At 36.6% G+C, this 16,844-nt stretch overlaps 1 protein-coding gene across 2 annotated transcripts; it reads right to left on the bottom strand.

Moving 5' to 3' along the window:
• Positions 1–11,943: 11,943 nt before the first annotated feature.
• Positions 11,944–15,781, bottom strand: LOC113299183 (uroporphyrinogen decarboxylase 1, chloroplastic-like). Of its 2 annotated transcripts, XR_003334737.1 has the most exons (7): positions 15,650–15,781; positions 15,403–15,560; positions 14,899–15,281; positions 14,313–14,597; positions 13,355–13,590; positions 12,152–12,525; positions 11,944–12,061 (listed from the first exon to the last, which is right to left on the bottom strand). XR_003334737.1 is itself a non-coding variant. In XM_026548146.1 (6 exons), exons 1-6 carry the CDS (start codon positions 15,670–15,672, stop codon positions 12,354–12,356), a joined length of 1,257 nt encoding a protein of 418 aa, XP_026403931.1. In that variant the 5' UTR covers positions 15,673–15,781; the 3' UTR covers positions 12,111–12,353. The 2 variants fall into 2 exon arrangements, 1 of the variants encoding a protein (XP_026403931.1); XM_026548146.1 differs by lacking the exon at positions 11,944–12,061 and having other exon boundaries at positions 12,111–12,525.
• Positions 15,782–16,844: the final 1,063 nt, after the last annotated feature.

Below are 16,844 nucleotides of genomic sequence, written 5' to 3' on the forward strand. Positions count from 1 at the left end.
TAATATGAAATAGGATCAGGGAGTACAATATGTGTTCAAGGTTCTTTATGAGGTAGTGTGTCTCCTGACTGTATTCCAAGTGAATGTAGGAACATACGGAAGTGACAAAATGTCCAAGACTTTTGAAGTTACCAAAGCCTTCGTTAAGACAAACTGCTGGGCACAATACTTTGTTGAAGATTTAATGACAGAGGTTCGCATATATACAATCCCTTCGAAAAGGTAATGCATACAAATTTTAAACATTGTCATCTAATGGGTGTTGAAAAATTACAGGAAAATCATGTCACAAGGAGATCTTTTATCATCCGTTCGATGCAAAAAAAAATACTATTGTCTACTTATTTGGAGGATCGACAACATGACCATGATAGATGAGTCAGTTGGAGCGAAATAAAAGCATGGGGAGACTTTTATGAACAATATTGATTAGTTGATTTCACCGAGATGAGCGCTGCTGTCGACATATTTCCAAAAAATATTTAAACTTCCATGTTCATGTAGAGCATTATCTCATTATAAGCAATGAACCTAAATAAAAAAAGAACCCCCAATTGGGGGGTATCAAAACTAATTGGGGGATAGAGGAAAAAGACAAAAACTGGATCCAAATATCAAATCAGGGTCACCCCTTATCTAATTATTTTTTAATTCCTAATCTACCCCTCACTATTTAGGTTTAGTGGTTAATTAAAATTAGCAAAAATCTTAAGTATTTGGGGGATAGATTAGTGTGTATTTTTATTTGTGTTTGGGTGAGTGAGCTGAGAGTAGAAGGAGGGAAAAATATTTGAGAGAGAATTGCTGCTAAGAGGTTGAAAATTTGATTTTTTTTTTCTTTGAATCCACCATTTTTGCAGCTGAAAAAGCTCGGTGTCGGCATGGTATTCAACCAAAAAACCATGCCGGCATTTGGTGGTAATTTTCATAAATGTTTGCCACTATCTGGGGGGGTCCGGGGGGGCGTAGCCTATTTTTCTGGTTTTGATCTTCAAAACCTATTTTTTTTGTTTTAATCAGTCCACTTCCGGCACAGTTTCAGAATTATCGAGCATGCCAGCACTACTACCGGCATGGTATGTTGCTTAAATTTCTATGCCGACACATGATGAAAAGTATCTAGAAAATTGATTTTTTTCACTTGACTACCGGCATTGATAGATTTATATCGAGCATGCCGGCATTTAGTTCCGGCATCGAATTCATCAATTCCGGCATGGTCTTCATCACTTCCGGCGATGTAAAAAAATATTTCCAGCATGCCTTCATCATTTCCGACATGTTCTTCATCACTTCCGGCATGGCCTTCATCACTTCCGGCATGGCATTCATCATTTACGACATGTTCTTCATCACTTCTGGCATGGCCTTCATCACTTCCGGCGTGGTCTTCATCCGACATGTTCTTCATCATTTCCGGCGTGGTTTTCAAAGTGAGGAGCCGGCAGAGAAGGAGAAGAGAATTTTAAAGGAAGTGGAGAAAATTTAGAATTTGAAAGGGAATGGGGAACATTTGGGTTTCAAAGCGTTAACCCTAAAAGAGATTAATAAGAAGTGGAGATGGAAATGGGGGATATGATTTTGTTTTTTGATTTTTATTTTGAGGGAAGGGTACTTTAGTATTTTTGCCCCCCCAAAGCACCCTTTAACATACACTATTGGTTGGGGGAAGTAATTCATATCCCCCAATTGGGGGTTCATAAAAAAGTGTCTGGAAGTTAAAATTATATTTCTTTCGTTTGAGCAAATCTCCGGCGGTAAAATATTAAAGGATAAAATAAGAAAAAAAGATAGGAAAATCCCAACTATTTTTTTATGACAAACCCATATTAAATCATAAGGAGTTGATAAGTATTCGGGACACAAATTATACGATATATTAAAAATGGACCAACATCATGGACCGTGCCGTTGCGGCACGGGTTAAGGGTTAGTATTCATATAAAACTGAGCTTCGTATTCGAAATTCTTTCTTTTCCATCTTCATCATTCCTCTCTAGATCACACAACAATTTCACTATAGGTTTCACCCCTAAGTCGATGTCGACTTACAATACAAACTAAAGGTATAAATTCTTCAACTTGTTTTCTTATTGCAAAAATCGACAAAACAATGATCGACGATCCATGTTATGAAGTTTATATGTGTCAATGACGAAGGTTTCAGAACTTAACCCAATTACCATAACATACTAAACCATTTTGGCGACGTTCTTCACCCCTCTTTGTATAGTATATTACATAGTTTCTGCAAAGAGATAAATCTTCGTTTAGAGTAAAGTTAGGATTAACCGTATTTCTAAAGATTATGGAGTGAGAGTAGAATATTTTTGTAGAAGGTGTGATTTTTAAACGGGGATGAGTGATTATATATTAGGGGATTTATTAATAGACGTCGGGGAAAACTAGGCGTTGGTTATAGACTGTTTGTCGCTCAATCAACTGAAAACCGTCAAGTGACAGTTGGATGTTTTATAAAAATTAATATTGGATGTTTTATAAAAATTAATATTGAATAACAAACTACAAACAATAACAATTAAATGAAAACCCTTAAGTGACAAATTATTAGTTTTATCAAAACTAATATTGAATAACAAATCCACACAATTAAAAGTTTAAACTAATAATTAAGTAATACTTGAAAAAAGACGCCTGAAAGATCTTCCATGCTCTGCCCAAAGATTCACTTTTAGAGCTTCTCTTAACATGTCATACAGATTTTGTTTCTGAATGTTGCTAGTCATTTGCGCATAATTCCTTCCATGTATCCATTTTTGTGGGTGAATCTCAAGCCTCAAATCTACATCATCATGGTTGGTTCAATCCTTATTACGATAGGTTTCATGAATTACCACGTTATGTATATTATGCAAGTGAGCATATTCTTGTGCATTTCACGAGCACTTAAACCATGATATGGCCGAAATGACAATGAACTTCTGTTTTAAAATACCGGCATGAACAATCTAATTCGCCGTTAGGCGGCTGTCGGTAACATTGAACTAAGGTTGACCATTTTGGATAGATCACATCCGCTAGATGATACCCGTGAGTGTATTGATGGTCATTGATTGCGAAATCGACTTGAGGACAAATTTCATACATTTGATCTCCATACGGAGAGGATTTGTCCAAAACATTAGTATCATTGTGTGAACCCGGAAGACCATTTTTTTTCTTTCCATATCCAACAATCATAAGAACCAGTAACTTTGAGGATAACAGTTGGTTTTGAGTAATAACCCTTATATTGACCGACCCAATAAGTAGTGAATCCCAGCCAAACCCAACCCAATACATACAGTCAAGACTACCCAGTATTCCTAGGAATTCCCAATCCTTGTTATGCTTTAATATTCCTCTAACATCTTCCTCAGTTGTTTTCATAAATACGTTGGACCAAAATGATTAATCATTACTTCACAAAACCATGAAAGATATTTGCATGAAGTTTTTTTGCCCATACGAAGGTATTCATCATTGGAATCCGCTAGACACCTATAGCTTCGAATCCTTAAGGACGAATTAACCACTCTCTTTCCATATCAACATCAAAATCACCATTCTCCCGACCTCTATTGGCTTGCATTATCGCTACAGCATATAAGACTACTTCCTTATTGATTACAACGAAGCGGCCTGACAACACATTTACATCACAATAGTTGATGTTCATGGTCTGTTCTTCATATTTGTGAAATAGGTTTTCCCACATAGTGTTACCTTGTTGTTGTGCACCATTGATACAATCTTGGGTAAAATAAACATAATTTAAACAAATACATTCATTTTCGGCGACAATGGATTTTGAACCCCGAACTTTGGTACTTATGCCAGATTGAGATTGAGGTTGACATTGAGAAGCCATATTACATAAAATTAGAAAATTATGAAGTGAGAGAAAGTGTGATTAGTGTATCTTGTTTTAGATTAGAAAAAATGTGAGTGAGAGATTAAGAAATTATAGAGAAGATTTAGAAATTCAGGTGTGACTTTAAATGAATTTGAAGTTGAGTAGTTATAGGGGTGTATTTCTGATCGTTGGATGATGAACCACTCCGATGTCCATAGTGTCGAGTGATAGTCTCTATATCGCTGGCGATATACCGACCATCGAGCGATGCAATATCTATTGCTCAATATAGTTTATATCTCACCCAGATAATTGGTAAATATACTACTTAGCCAGTTATTTTTGCCACTTTTCCATGCCCATAATGGATGCAAAAGTGGCAAGCTAAGCAATAAACTAGGTGCATATGAACCAGCCTCACAAATTATTTCTCCCTCATGTTCCCTTCTTCTAAAAATGCTAATAAATGATGACATTTTTGAAAACATCTCCTCTTATAATTCTCTTCCAGACAATACAAATATGATGGAATATTCTTTTGCTTTAGAGATTTTACAAGTGGTTAAAAAAAATGAAACCCAACAAGTAATTCATGTTAGTTTTTTCAAGAATAATTAGGACCTTGTGGGTCTACAAGTGCGAATGATTCAAGGATTTTTCAAAAAAATAATAATTAGGAATCACAAACTTAATTTAAAAAATTCTCTTCCTACTTCCAAAATATAACAATCCCAAACGAATCCAATGAATTTAGATATAACCATTAATACGTCTCATAAAATGGTCGGTTGTCATCCATGCAAAATTATTTTAAGTTCTTTAGGTTTACAATTATAAATAACTGTATAGTAAGAAGAACATATTCGATCCACAGGGAGATATGGGTTGTTCTACATATTTGAGAACTTATGCAAACAAGGGGGATTTTATTGTTTAAAGTATTTCGAGAAAAAACTTAAGCAATAAATATTTAAGAAAATATCAGAGAACAAAGTTGGTTAAGGAATTCGTCGCCCATCACTATGCATGTTACCCAGTCAAGCAATCAATAACATTATTCACACTCTCGTGTTACCAATAACTCTAAAGTATCCCAAATTGGTGTAATGCTTCGTTATGCATTTGTAGTTACCTAAAAATGGTGAAACGACAGAAGTGGTATTTTAGGGTTTCAAAGTGTGAGTTTCGGGAGGTTGAGCACGAAAAGTCTTCTCCTAAACCATGCACAGTGGTCGTTCAAAGGATTCTTCAGTCATATGAGGAGGTAAGACTGGTCTTAGGTAGGGAAGCTGAAGAAACAGAGTGAGCCAGAGTATACTAGGTTCTGCAGAAGAATTGTTCTGAATTGTTGAGAGAAAGTTTTTGTTAGCTTGAAGAAATAAATAATCCATTTATATTTGAATTCTATGATCTCTAGTCGGTGAAAATAGGTTTGCTTGTCGTGCAGAGCACTCTATCCTTATTTTCAGAAAAATCTATCGTTCTTATCTTAGATTCCTTAAAGCGACTTTACTCTCTTTCATATGATGAGGAAATATCTGGATATTTCTCATACGTGCCGTAGACCGCCAGAGAAAAACCCTAATTGATATCCCCCCATTTGTTTGTGATTGATATGACTTGTTTGACAGGCTAGGATATTTTCTGTAGCTGACATGGGTCAAGATAGAAGAATATTACCTGTTTTACGAGTATGACTAGGATGAGTCATGTGTTGGACAAAGAATGCCTTGAAAATCATGTATTGAACACGAAAAGAACTGAGGCTGAGCTCTATCTTTGTGTGGTAGGTCCACATGTGATTTGTGAAAGTCAAATACTTGCTTATGGGTCCCTCATATGGGCGTGTGGAGCTCCAGGGATCTTATTCACGTTTTTGGATAAACATGCATGATTCAGACTCACTTTACCAGCCGTGAGCGTGTTTGAGAAGCTGAAAAAGAAGCATGTGCCTTAGATGAGGCTTATGCCTAAGTCTTATGATTGTACAAAACCGTAAAATGAGATTGTATTGCTCAGAGCTGGTGGGGCCGGCTGAGACTTTGCTCTATAGAGTTTGAGTCTATTCAGTTCTAGCGAGGCTAATAATATCTTTTGTCCTTATGGGATTGTCTGAATGAGACTTATGGAAGGGTATATAAGATATTTACTCACTACTAGGACATCATATAGCCAAGTCTAATGGACGGGTATAATTAATAGTTCCAAAATATTTTTCAGCCCTCAAAAATGCAAGGTTTTATATCAGAAGAGAAAAACTATCATGATTATTCCTAGGCATAGATTGTCACTTGTCTTATAAAATCCTAATACCGTGCTAACAAATTTAAAATCAGGCTTAGGGATTCCAGACCGTATTTGGATAGAGAGGATATGCACACAATTTTCTTGTATTATTCATAAGGAGAAATGGGTAGAGAAATTTTCTTAAATAATGAGTTCTTTATAGCCGAAGGACAAATTGGATATTGACTGCAAGCCAAGCCTATGTAAACACACACCACTCCAGATTTTAATCCCATCATGAAATCCCAATGATGAGCAAAATTAGGGGTAAGCAACATATGGGTGGATGCGGATTTGGTATCCCTCGCGTCCTATCCGTCTAAATGGCGGATTTGAGATTTTCACCTACGTCTAAACCATTATCCATAGGATTTGACACCCGCGGATCAGCGGATTTGATGCAGATGGATTTTGTGGATTCAAAAAAGATAAAAACGAAAATATGGAAGATGGGTAATATAACTTAATTTTAAAATTTAGAGTAACATAATGTCTTTCCAACAACCAAATTATACTCCCTCCGTCCCACTATTAGATGACCTAGTTGGAGTTTGCACAATTTTTAAGGCAAGTAAGGGAAAAGAGTTTTTTTAATTATTTTTTACAATAATACCCTTATGGATAATAACTTTTTAAATTTTAAAATGAATTATCTCTCAAACTATACCGTGGATATTCGTAACTTTGTACCATTGAAATGTATTTTAAAACACCTATGCAACGAGTATAAACATGGATATCAAATTATACATATTTCTCATACTAATGATAATCAATCAAAAGGATAGTTTGGAAATATTCTCTTGTTTAAAGAGATAGGTCAACTAATAGTGGGACACAAATTTAAACTAAGTAGGTCATCTAATTGTGGGACGGAGGTAGCAGTTTTTATTGACATGAGGGTCTCCGATCAATCCAAAATTGATACTTTTGGAATATCTTTGAGGAACTTCAATGCATCTCAATAGGAAACTATATATACTATCTACCAATTTTATATAATAACCTTCATATGTGTATAATATTAACATTATCCTTAGGGTGGTGTGTCCAACGAATGGGTGATGTCCACCCGCGTCCAACCCTTGAAAATGATCGGTTTCAAAAATTCACCCACATCCAATCCGCCAAAAAACGGATCGGGTGTCCACCCGCCAAAAGGCGGATCAGATTGGATAAAATCCACGAGTTTGGATGTTTTTGCTCACCCCTAAGCAAAATGAGAAGGGAAAATTAGGCTAAGTCCCCACCTATGGGTTACCCATAATATGAGGCCCTTAACTAAAAGATATTCAAATCTATGCCCCTAAATATTAAAAGACATTGATACCCTTATGCATATTGTCAAGCCCATGATTAAATAAAATTTAAATTTAGGCCCAAAATTATTAAAATATAGTGTGATGATGTTCCAACCACCTCCGACCATCACTGCCACCGCCAACCACCACCGCCACTAACCACCTCCGACCACCAACGCCAGCCACCACCGCCAGACACCTCCGACCACCACTGCCATCAAACACCTCCGACCACCGCCCACCACCACCACCGGGCGCCGCCGCCACCGCCACCCTTCGCCGCCGCCGACCACACCAACATATGTATGTGTAGATAGAAGTTACACATGCATATGACATGTGTATCTAAAAGTAACACATTCATATGACATGTGTAATGCAAAGTTACACATGTATATGGATATGTACTCATTAGTTATATGCATGTGTAATGATAAGTTACACATGCATATGCCATGTGTGGTCCACAGTTACACATGTCATAACAGTTGCACATCAAAAGAAACATACAAAAGTTACATTTATTAACCTTAATATTTATTTACAATAATTTCTCTGTCTATCAATTATAACAATCAATCGTTATTGATAACAATACATGAGTTAAAATAGTAATCAGTTGTTATTGATAACAACATACGAGTTAAAACACTTGATATGCAAATCAAAAATCCTAGAAATGAGCCACCACATCCTATAATGGAACTGTTCCCATCCATTCTTGCCTTCCTCGATACCAAAATGTTTGCATATCTGCAACAAAATAAACATTTGTAGGAGTAGGTTGGATGAACAAAAAGAAAGAAACAAAATTATAGAACAATTTAAAGGCGAATAACAAAGATCATAGAAATGTATCTAATAACAAGTGAGTCCAGTGAATATATCTTATGATATCAAGGGTCAAATCTAGTCTATCAGTCAAGTCCAGTGAATTGCTTGTAAAAGTTTCAGACAAATAAAACAAAAGGTACTAGCATTTAAAATTCGAAATACAAACCTTGATCCTTGCACTTTTGATATAATTGAGCAAGCTCTATGTAGTTTAAGGTAGTCAATCCACTACAAAAAAATAATTCAAGAACAAAATAAAACAATCAAAATTATTGTCAGCGTCATTCAATATTTTCCATCATACATTGACCATAAAGGAACCAAAAATCATATAGACATACCATTGTGTAAGCTTACACCAGCTGACTTGTGTAACTGAGATTTACACATGCATATAACATTTGTAATAAGGAGATACACATGCATCTGACTTGTGTAACTAGGAGTTACACATGCATATGGCCAGTAATGATGGATGGATAAATTCAAACAAGACTTATTATTTTGTAAAAGAGCTCGCCCTTGATAACGAATTCCAGCACTGCATACATTTTAGGCTTACTTGTCATGGTCTGAACACATATATTATATCCACTCAGTAGTCTAATCTAACCTAATAAATGAACTAAACATACCACAATAGCAAGATAACACAAAAAAAAATGAAGTTACCTGGCGCTCAGCAGATTCCCCGTTAACCAGTGGAATCAACTCGAAATTGAGCTATTATCCAATCAACAATATGCCACAATATGCCATTACTACAATCTGCCATGCGACAGTCCAATCAATACGCGTAAAATCATATGAATTAATTTGGAAAAAGTACATACTAGAAAAGATTAAGAGTAAGCGATTTACCAATAGTCTGTCATCCAATCCAAGTTGTACCTAGAAGTTACACATTTAATTAGCATGTGTAACTACTAGTTACACATCCATAGTCTACCAATGCTAGTTAAATGTGCAAACTGTCATGTTGAGTATACATGCCTGTAAATTGATAAGAAAGGATATGGTTATACATGCATATGCATGTTCCATCAAATTAGCATGTGATTTTCCCATCAAACTGTACTCCAGAAACTCAATAAAGTGTTGATTTAGTCTAGAAACTGTTGATAGCTGCAACAACACATGTTTACAAAAAAAAAATCTATCCTAATATGGAGCCAAATAAAAATCTAAGAGAGAAGCACAACAAAAGAATTAACATCTAAAGAAATAACAAATAACTCGTTTGCTTAGCCTCACAAAGTGAATAAAGTCTTGCAAGGCCTAACAGCAGGACAAGGTCAAGGACTGAGAACTTCCGCTTGACATGGTGCTGGTTGGTTGGCGTGTCACTGCATGTTCACTTTTCTTCACGTACAAATCACAAGGTTTAAGACTTCTCACTGACACCTAAATGCACCTCCTTGCACACATCTACATCTTTAATAAGTCCTACACAAATGAAAGAATAAATGAGAAAAAAATACAAAGACAACATATAACCAAAAGTGAATTTGTGTACAATCAAACCATTCTCAAGATGAGAGTGCTTCTTCTGCGAATGCATAAAAATAACATATCAGCAACAAATAATGTCATAGTGCACTGTGTTAGACTAAGCTACTAAAAAGATCTGGTTTGTGTAGACAATAACAATGTGTAAAAGAACATTTTGAATACTAAGGCAGTTAAAAGAAATAAAACAACTAAAAAAAGTTGGAAAAAATTCATATACAAGCAAACTCTACTACATGTAATCGGCAGTTACACATGCATATATCATGTGTAAGTCATAGTTACACATGTCATAGGCATGTATAATCGGCAGTTACACATGCATATGACATGTGTAAGCCGTAGTTACACATCAATATTATGGCTTGTATACTGAAATATTCATCTCTCATTCAAAAAAACTGAGGTCATAAACAATTCATTTAAAAATGAAAAGACTAGATTATATACCTAAGTTGGAGCTCATACTCAGCTGGAGCACCATCCTTATCTCCTCCAAACGCTTCATACGACTCCCACTACAGCTCTGTTTTCCCAGCATATCCTCATCTAGAAATATCAGCAATCAATTTTTGCCCCTCAATACCACAGGTTTCTTGCACCATCAACTTCTCACAGCACCGTTGCCACCCCCATCACTCCAATCCCGATGTTTTTCTTTGTCTCTTCATTGAACATAAGATATTAGTTACAAAAAACAATGTTGAAGAGCTCAAAATCCAGTAAAATAGTATATAACCGGCCACAAGATAAACGTATAATATCAATAACATAACATAAATTTAATGACCAAATATTGATATGCACTCTTATTTTTCACCACTTGACATCCTTCTTGAAGCGTACCTTGCTACAATTCTTGTACTACCTTCAGCTTTAATACCACCACAACCAACTCCAAATCCTCCTCCATAACCTGCATGCACCTCCACCACTACCTTATCCTCGTACTACTACAAGTGGGAAAAATGACCTAATCAGTCATCAAACAACTACAAGTTTTCATGCCTTCATCATAATAAGAGAAGTAATGCAAGAACTTACCATGGTTGTCACTAAATTGCACTTATTATAATTTAAAGAACTTAAAACAATTTCGATTAACTTTGTCAGCTTATATTTTCATATTTTGTAATTATATTGCGTCTGTTGTTGCATCTCAAACAATTAAAGAAAATTTTGATTGGATTAAAAACAATCAATGAACAACAAGAAAAAAAAGACCTATAACCTGCACCTCCTCCACCACCACCTCCTAGAATCACAAACTTAATAGAACAGTTGAAACACTCTGCAATTCCACCACCATTGTTGAATGTGACACTTCCACTTACTTCTCCACCACTGAACAGGTCAAAATCCCCCACTAAAACCTACACCTACACCTGCGCCCCCGCCACCTCCTCCTACTCAGCATGGCTAGCATCCAACAAATATCATTTCCAGTAAAGGTTTCTTCCAACATAATCAAACTAAGGTAGAAGAATGGGTCCAAGAGCATAGCTCAGTGGTATCCCATCAACTCCAGTAAAGAGGAAGTCAGGGGTTCGATCCCCACCGTAGTAGAGGTTTGTATTTAAATTAGTTAGGGGTTCGATCCCCACCGTAGTAGAGGTTTGTATTTAAATTAGTTGTATAGAGGAGTTTGGCGAAAAGAAGAAAAAAAAAAGACTGAACTGCCAATAAAATTGAAAGCATAATTTTCGGATCCAATTCTGTGGGGCTTCTATATATTGAACCCATATAGTAGGGAGATTATAGTATTTTTCACAAAAATGAGAGAGTATCACATAAAGCAGAGGTAGAACAGACGTCAACAAATAAACTCGGGAAATCAAGATTCTTCTTTTCTTCATTCAGGATGTAACAGGAAGTCGAGCTTCAGTTTAGCTTTGAAAATCAGGTAAATAGAACCACGCATACGTTATAGTTCATCCGCTGTGATGACTGATGAGCAAGCCATTCATTTGCCTTGTAACGTCACATCCCAGTTGTTTGGGCTTCCTCTCGTAAATGTGAGGAAGGGATAAACGAATTGCTGATATGATAATCAAGCGCAAGCAACTGTTATTTACTCCACATGAATTTAGGCTATTCTTCTTTTGGCAAGGAGGCCTTTGCCTTTTGTTTTAGTCACAAGGTCATCCCTGTTGTTGTGGTATAGGGTCTGTTTCGTGTTAGTTCACCATCGCAGCTTTGGTAGCCATAAGTACGTCTCCGCCTTGTTCGATGGTTGAAACAGGTTCATGCGGTTTAGATCCAGGGATGCAAGGAACTAACACATTTATAAAATTTCAATTTACTGAAAATTGAAACAAAGAATCTAGGGGAAAGAAAAAATCGGAAAATCGCATTGATCTATTACCTTAAATCAGTAGCACGAGAGATACAATGGAATATGGAACAAAACCGGTAGCCTCACTATATCATGTACATGCTATAGAACTTTGGGTCGGAAAATTCCTTGAACAACCATGCAGAGTTCTGCCATTCACTGCTTGAGGGAATTCAAAGAGCACAAGGCCGGTGGCATTAAAGTGACAGAACTTTTTAGCATCACGCTGCCTTCAAACAACAACTTCTGTTTTGTTCCTAACATGATCTTCAGAGAGATTGTTGTCATAATTCAAACTCCTAGCTACATCAAAGAAATGTGCAACAGCTTCTTCGGGGGTTCCTACAAGCACGCCATGGCCAAGATTAAGAATGTGTCCTCTCTGCCCTGCACATCTCACGACCCTGCATAAAAAGATTGAATCAGTTAAATCAAGTGAATGAAGAGCGAAGAAACACTTGTGAACTTTTTATAAGAAAATTTATTGATTCAACTATGATATAGTGGTATGTGAGACACTTCGTAGTTCAGGCTGACTACAGAGAGCCACCACGTGATCAAACAGATAGAAAATGGTTTGCTACAAGTCAAGAAGCAAACAGATCTTAAAAATGAATCACGGAATGTGTAGATTAAACTGAGACTGGTACTCTTATTAGAATATGTAGGTGAAAATGACAGTTAACACTTGGTTTACACCATGTGTGGTTGTATAAATACTACCCCTTATTGTAATAACTCTTAAGGCTTGACACTACAATGTAAGAAACTCTATCATGGTATTGAGGCAAGGAAGAAACTCCAGCTCCAACAAGCTGTTTCTTTGATCCTCATTCCCTCCCACCCAAGTCTTAACAATTCATCATTTCTCTCAAACTTTCTTCGTTTCTTATATATATTAGGAAGATTATTTACTAGGAAATATAACAATGGTTAAGGTCACAGTAAGATTCTTGCTGAAAAGCATCCAGTTTAATTGGCAAAAAAATAATGGTAGGGACCTCAACAGGAGTAGTAGTAGGTTTTTTCCCATGTCTGACAAGAACACCAAACAGGTAGAATCACCAATTTAAGTGTCAAACCCGTAACAGGTTTTGAAGTCAGGATCCATAAAAGTATACATCTGTTAAAAAAGAGGAAGGATCGAAGTCTCTAGCTTATATAAAAGACTAAGAAAATTATATGTTAAACAAATAAAATATGCTCAATTATAGACTAAAGGCTGAGACAAACCTTTGAATTTCATCTGTCAATGCAGGGAGTGCAGAAAATAGATAAGCTGGATCTACGTTTCCCTGGATACTGATATCATTTCCCAGCCGGCACCTGCCATCTGCCATATCCACAGTCCAGTCAAGCCCAATGACATCAACTCCCGTTCCTTTAATGCGTTCGAGGAAGCCACCGTTGCCATTGATGTAGAGTACTAATGGTGTTTGGGGGCACTTGTCCCTCACTTTTCCGACAATCTACAAAGTCAAGATATTTGTACAGTTACCATAGACTACACCAATTGGTATATTTTATCCATAAACCCGATATTTCAGTCAGGAACGGAAGTATCAGTTACAACAATCAGTAGAAGTATAAATAATAATTTTAACTACGCAGTCCCTAACCTCCATAGGCATTCATTTTCAATGGTGAAATTCGAAGAAGATAAATACCAGCAATCCTCTAACAAGATTCCTTCCCGTCTATGTTATATGAAGAAAACCATCACAAAAACAACTAAGTAACTATTAAATTCTTTATTCTGCAATATTGCTAAGTTTGTTGTGACTTAGTTGATTCCCGTCTATGTGGTACCAAGAAAACTATCACAAAAAGCAACAAAGTAACTAACTTTAACCCTTTATTCTGCAAAATCGCTAAACTTGTTGTAACTTGGTTCATTCACGTCTATGTAATACGAAAACCATCACAAAAAGTAACGAAGTAACTAAATTTAAATCTTTAATCTGCAGCTGAATTTGTGATTACTTGGCTCATTCGCGTCTATGTAATACAAAGAAAGCCATCACAAAAGGCAACCTAGTAACTAATTTTAGTTTTTTATTCTGCAAAGTTGTTAAATTTGTTACATCCAGGTTTATCACAGACGCACTAGCCAAGATTTTGGACTGAGAAGCTGGTATAGCCATAACATCACTGAGCGAACTTTTACTTATCATATTAACTGATAAATTACCTCCATAATGTATGGCTTTGACCACTTCTCCCACATATCAGGTGGTAGCTGTCCACCCCATGAATCAAAGATCTGTATACAATGAGCTCCAGATTCTATTTGGAAAATCACATAATCTGATATAGCCTGTGTTAGATGGGAGAGAAGAGCTCTCAACACGTGTGGTGCAGTGTGACACATGCTTTTTATGTTGGTATATGTACGGGTTGTCCCCCCCTCCACTATATACGTGGCAATTGTCCATGGCGCTCCAACGAAACCAAGGACCGCTGCTTGTTCGCCGACCTGTATATAAGGAAATAAAGACATTGGGCGTAAAAACAAACTTGCAAACCACACAAATGTTGTTTAACTCATTGTTATTAAAACAACCTAAAATCAGAATAAGTAAAACCGTAGCTTTTTCTTGTTCAACCCCCGTGCTGTATCTGCTACGCCAGTTATACAAATGTTGTTTGGAGTAGCAAAATACAGATATGACAGGGTCCACATCTTAAGGTCGTAACCTTGTTTCTAAAAACTTGCATACCACACAGATTTTGAGCTTGTTTACAATAAAGAATCCTGGGAGAAACAGAAAATATACCTCCTGACGTAAAATTCTCAGAGATTCTCCCACAAAATGAAGTTTGTCTAGATCAATTGGATGCAATGTTTTCAATCCCTCTTCAGAACGAATTGGAGACTGAATGACAGGGCCTCTTACTTCTTCTATGTCAAATGGGACACCGAAAGCAGGCAGAGGAGTGAGTATATCAGAGAAAATAATAACTCCATCAGGACGGAAAGCTTTCCAAGGCTGCAGAGAAATTTCCACAATGAGATCAGTTTTCTCTGACCTCTCTCTGAAGGAGGGATGTTTCTCCGCAAGCTTTCTGTAAACAGCCATATACCTTCCCGCTTGACGCATCATCCATGCTGGAGGCCGACTGACTTGTTCTCCTCTTGCAGCCTTAACCAATAGTGGATCTAAAATGCGAGTAAATTATCACTTGCAATTCATGTGATGAATGAATGTTGCAATTACAGTGTTACAGAAGATTAAAGACCAGATGGTATGGTGGGTAGAATTTAACATTGAGAAGCATACCGGATGAAGAGAGAGATGCCCTAGGCAGCATGTTTTTCCTGAAATTGGTTTCTGTACAAACCCTAAGTTGAGTTCCATTTTTAGATGAAAACCCTAGTTTATCAAACAAACTTGAAGAACTCCAACTGATCGAGCAACAGCTACTACTGGTGCTGAAACTGAAATGCCAAGATAGAATTTCAGTCACCAACAAGAATTTGATATCTTTTTAGTGAAGAAGAAGAAATGTAAACAGTAGGCAACAAACCTCGATAGAGCAGGAAAACCCATTGATGACTTTGGCAGAGACAGAGAAGGAGAGCTGCCTTGACACTTTGACCTCGTTCCTCTTACTCTTATCTGCTCTATAACTAACTAGCGTGTTCGGATAACATTTGCTACTTGACTTGTATGATCCGGAAAGGGCAAAAGGAAAATATACTGCACTTGTGGCGGTAACACGAGGACACGTCTTACGACTCTGTTAGAGCATCTTCAACAGAGGGTGAATCTTTTTATTTTTTTTATGATAAGTAGGATTTTATACCCCCAATCAACAACCTAAACTCCCAATCACATATCTCACTCCACGTTGAGAGTTGCGGTAACCTACTCTCTCATTGGCCGGTGAACGGAACCCTCGCTCTTGATTGGCTGAAAAACAAGTTAGCCCCTTGCATTTCGTGGCCGTTAATTTTTGATGGGACCATTTCGATCGGATGCTCCAGGCCTTCGGATTAGCCGTAAATAAAATGCCATATAAAAAAAGAAGGCTATTATTGGGGCGTCACACTCCAATAGAGGGGCTTCACTTGGATTCTTAATGTCCAAAAAGTGGTTGTGGGATATCCTAACACATATACAAAATGTCTAGATTACCCTTTAACTAGAAGTGATTTTACGTTCAGGTTTGGATTAATTCCAACCGTAGAATTTTATTTGCATGTAATTTTACGTCCAGGTTTGGATTAGTTCCAACCGTAGAAGCTCATTTTACGTCCAGGTTTCTTTTAATTCCAACCTTAGAATCCGATTTTACGTCCAGTTTTCTTTTAATTCCAACCGTAGAAGTGATTTTGTGTCCAGGTTTGGATTATTTCCAACCGTAGAAGTGATTTTACGTCTAGGTTTGGATTAATTCCAACCATAGAATTTTATATGTATGTAGTTTTACGTCCATGTTTGAATTAGTTTCAACCGTAGAAACTCATTTTACGTCCAGGTTCCTTTTAATTCCAACTGTATAAGTGATTTTACGTCTAGGTTTGGAATATTTCCAACCGTAGAAGTGATTTTACGTCTAGATTTGGATTATTTCCAACCGTAGAAGTTTATTTTACGACCAATTTTTCTTCCCACAAAAACTTTGCTCCAGAATTCACCAAGTATACAACAAAATTCGTTAATTTAATTTTTTATCTAATTAAATTAAGTTAAAATTAACTAAATAAGGGTTGTTTAGT

Source organism: Papaver somniferum, chromosome 7 (assembly GCF_003573695.1).
Source record: "Papaver somniferum cultivar HN1 chromosome 7, ASM357369v1, whole genome shotgun sequence".
Classification (NCBI taxonomy): Eukaryota; Viridiplantae; Streptophyta; class Magnoliopsida; order Ranunculales; family Papaveraceae; genus Papaver; species Papaver somniferum.

Coding starts and splice junctions, on each gene's coding strand:
- LOC113299183 (XM_026548146.1), bottom strand. CDS start 15,672: ATGGGTTTTCCTGCTCTATCGAG. Junction 15,561..15,649: donor GGTTTTCCTGCTCTATCGAG/GTTTGTTGCCTA, acceptor TTGGCATTTCAG/TTTCAGCACCAGTAGTAGCT. Junction 13,591..14,312: donor CAAAGCCATACATTATGGAG/GTAATTTATCAG, acceptor TTGACTTTGTAG/ATTGTCGGAAAAGTGAGGGA.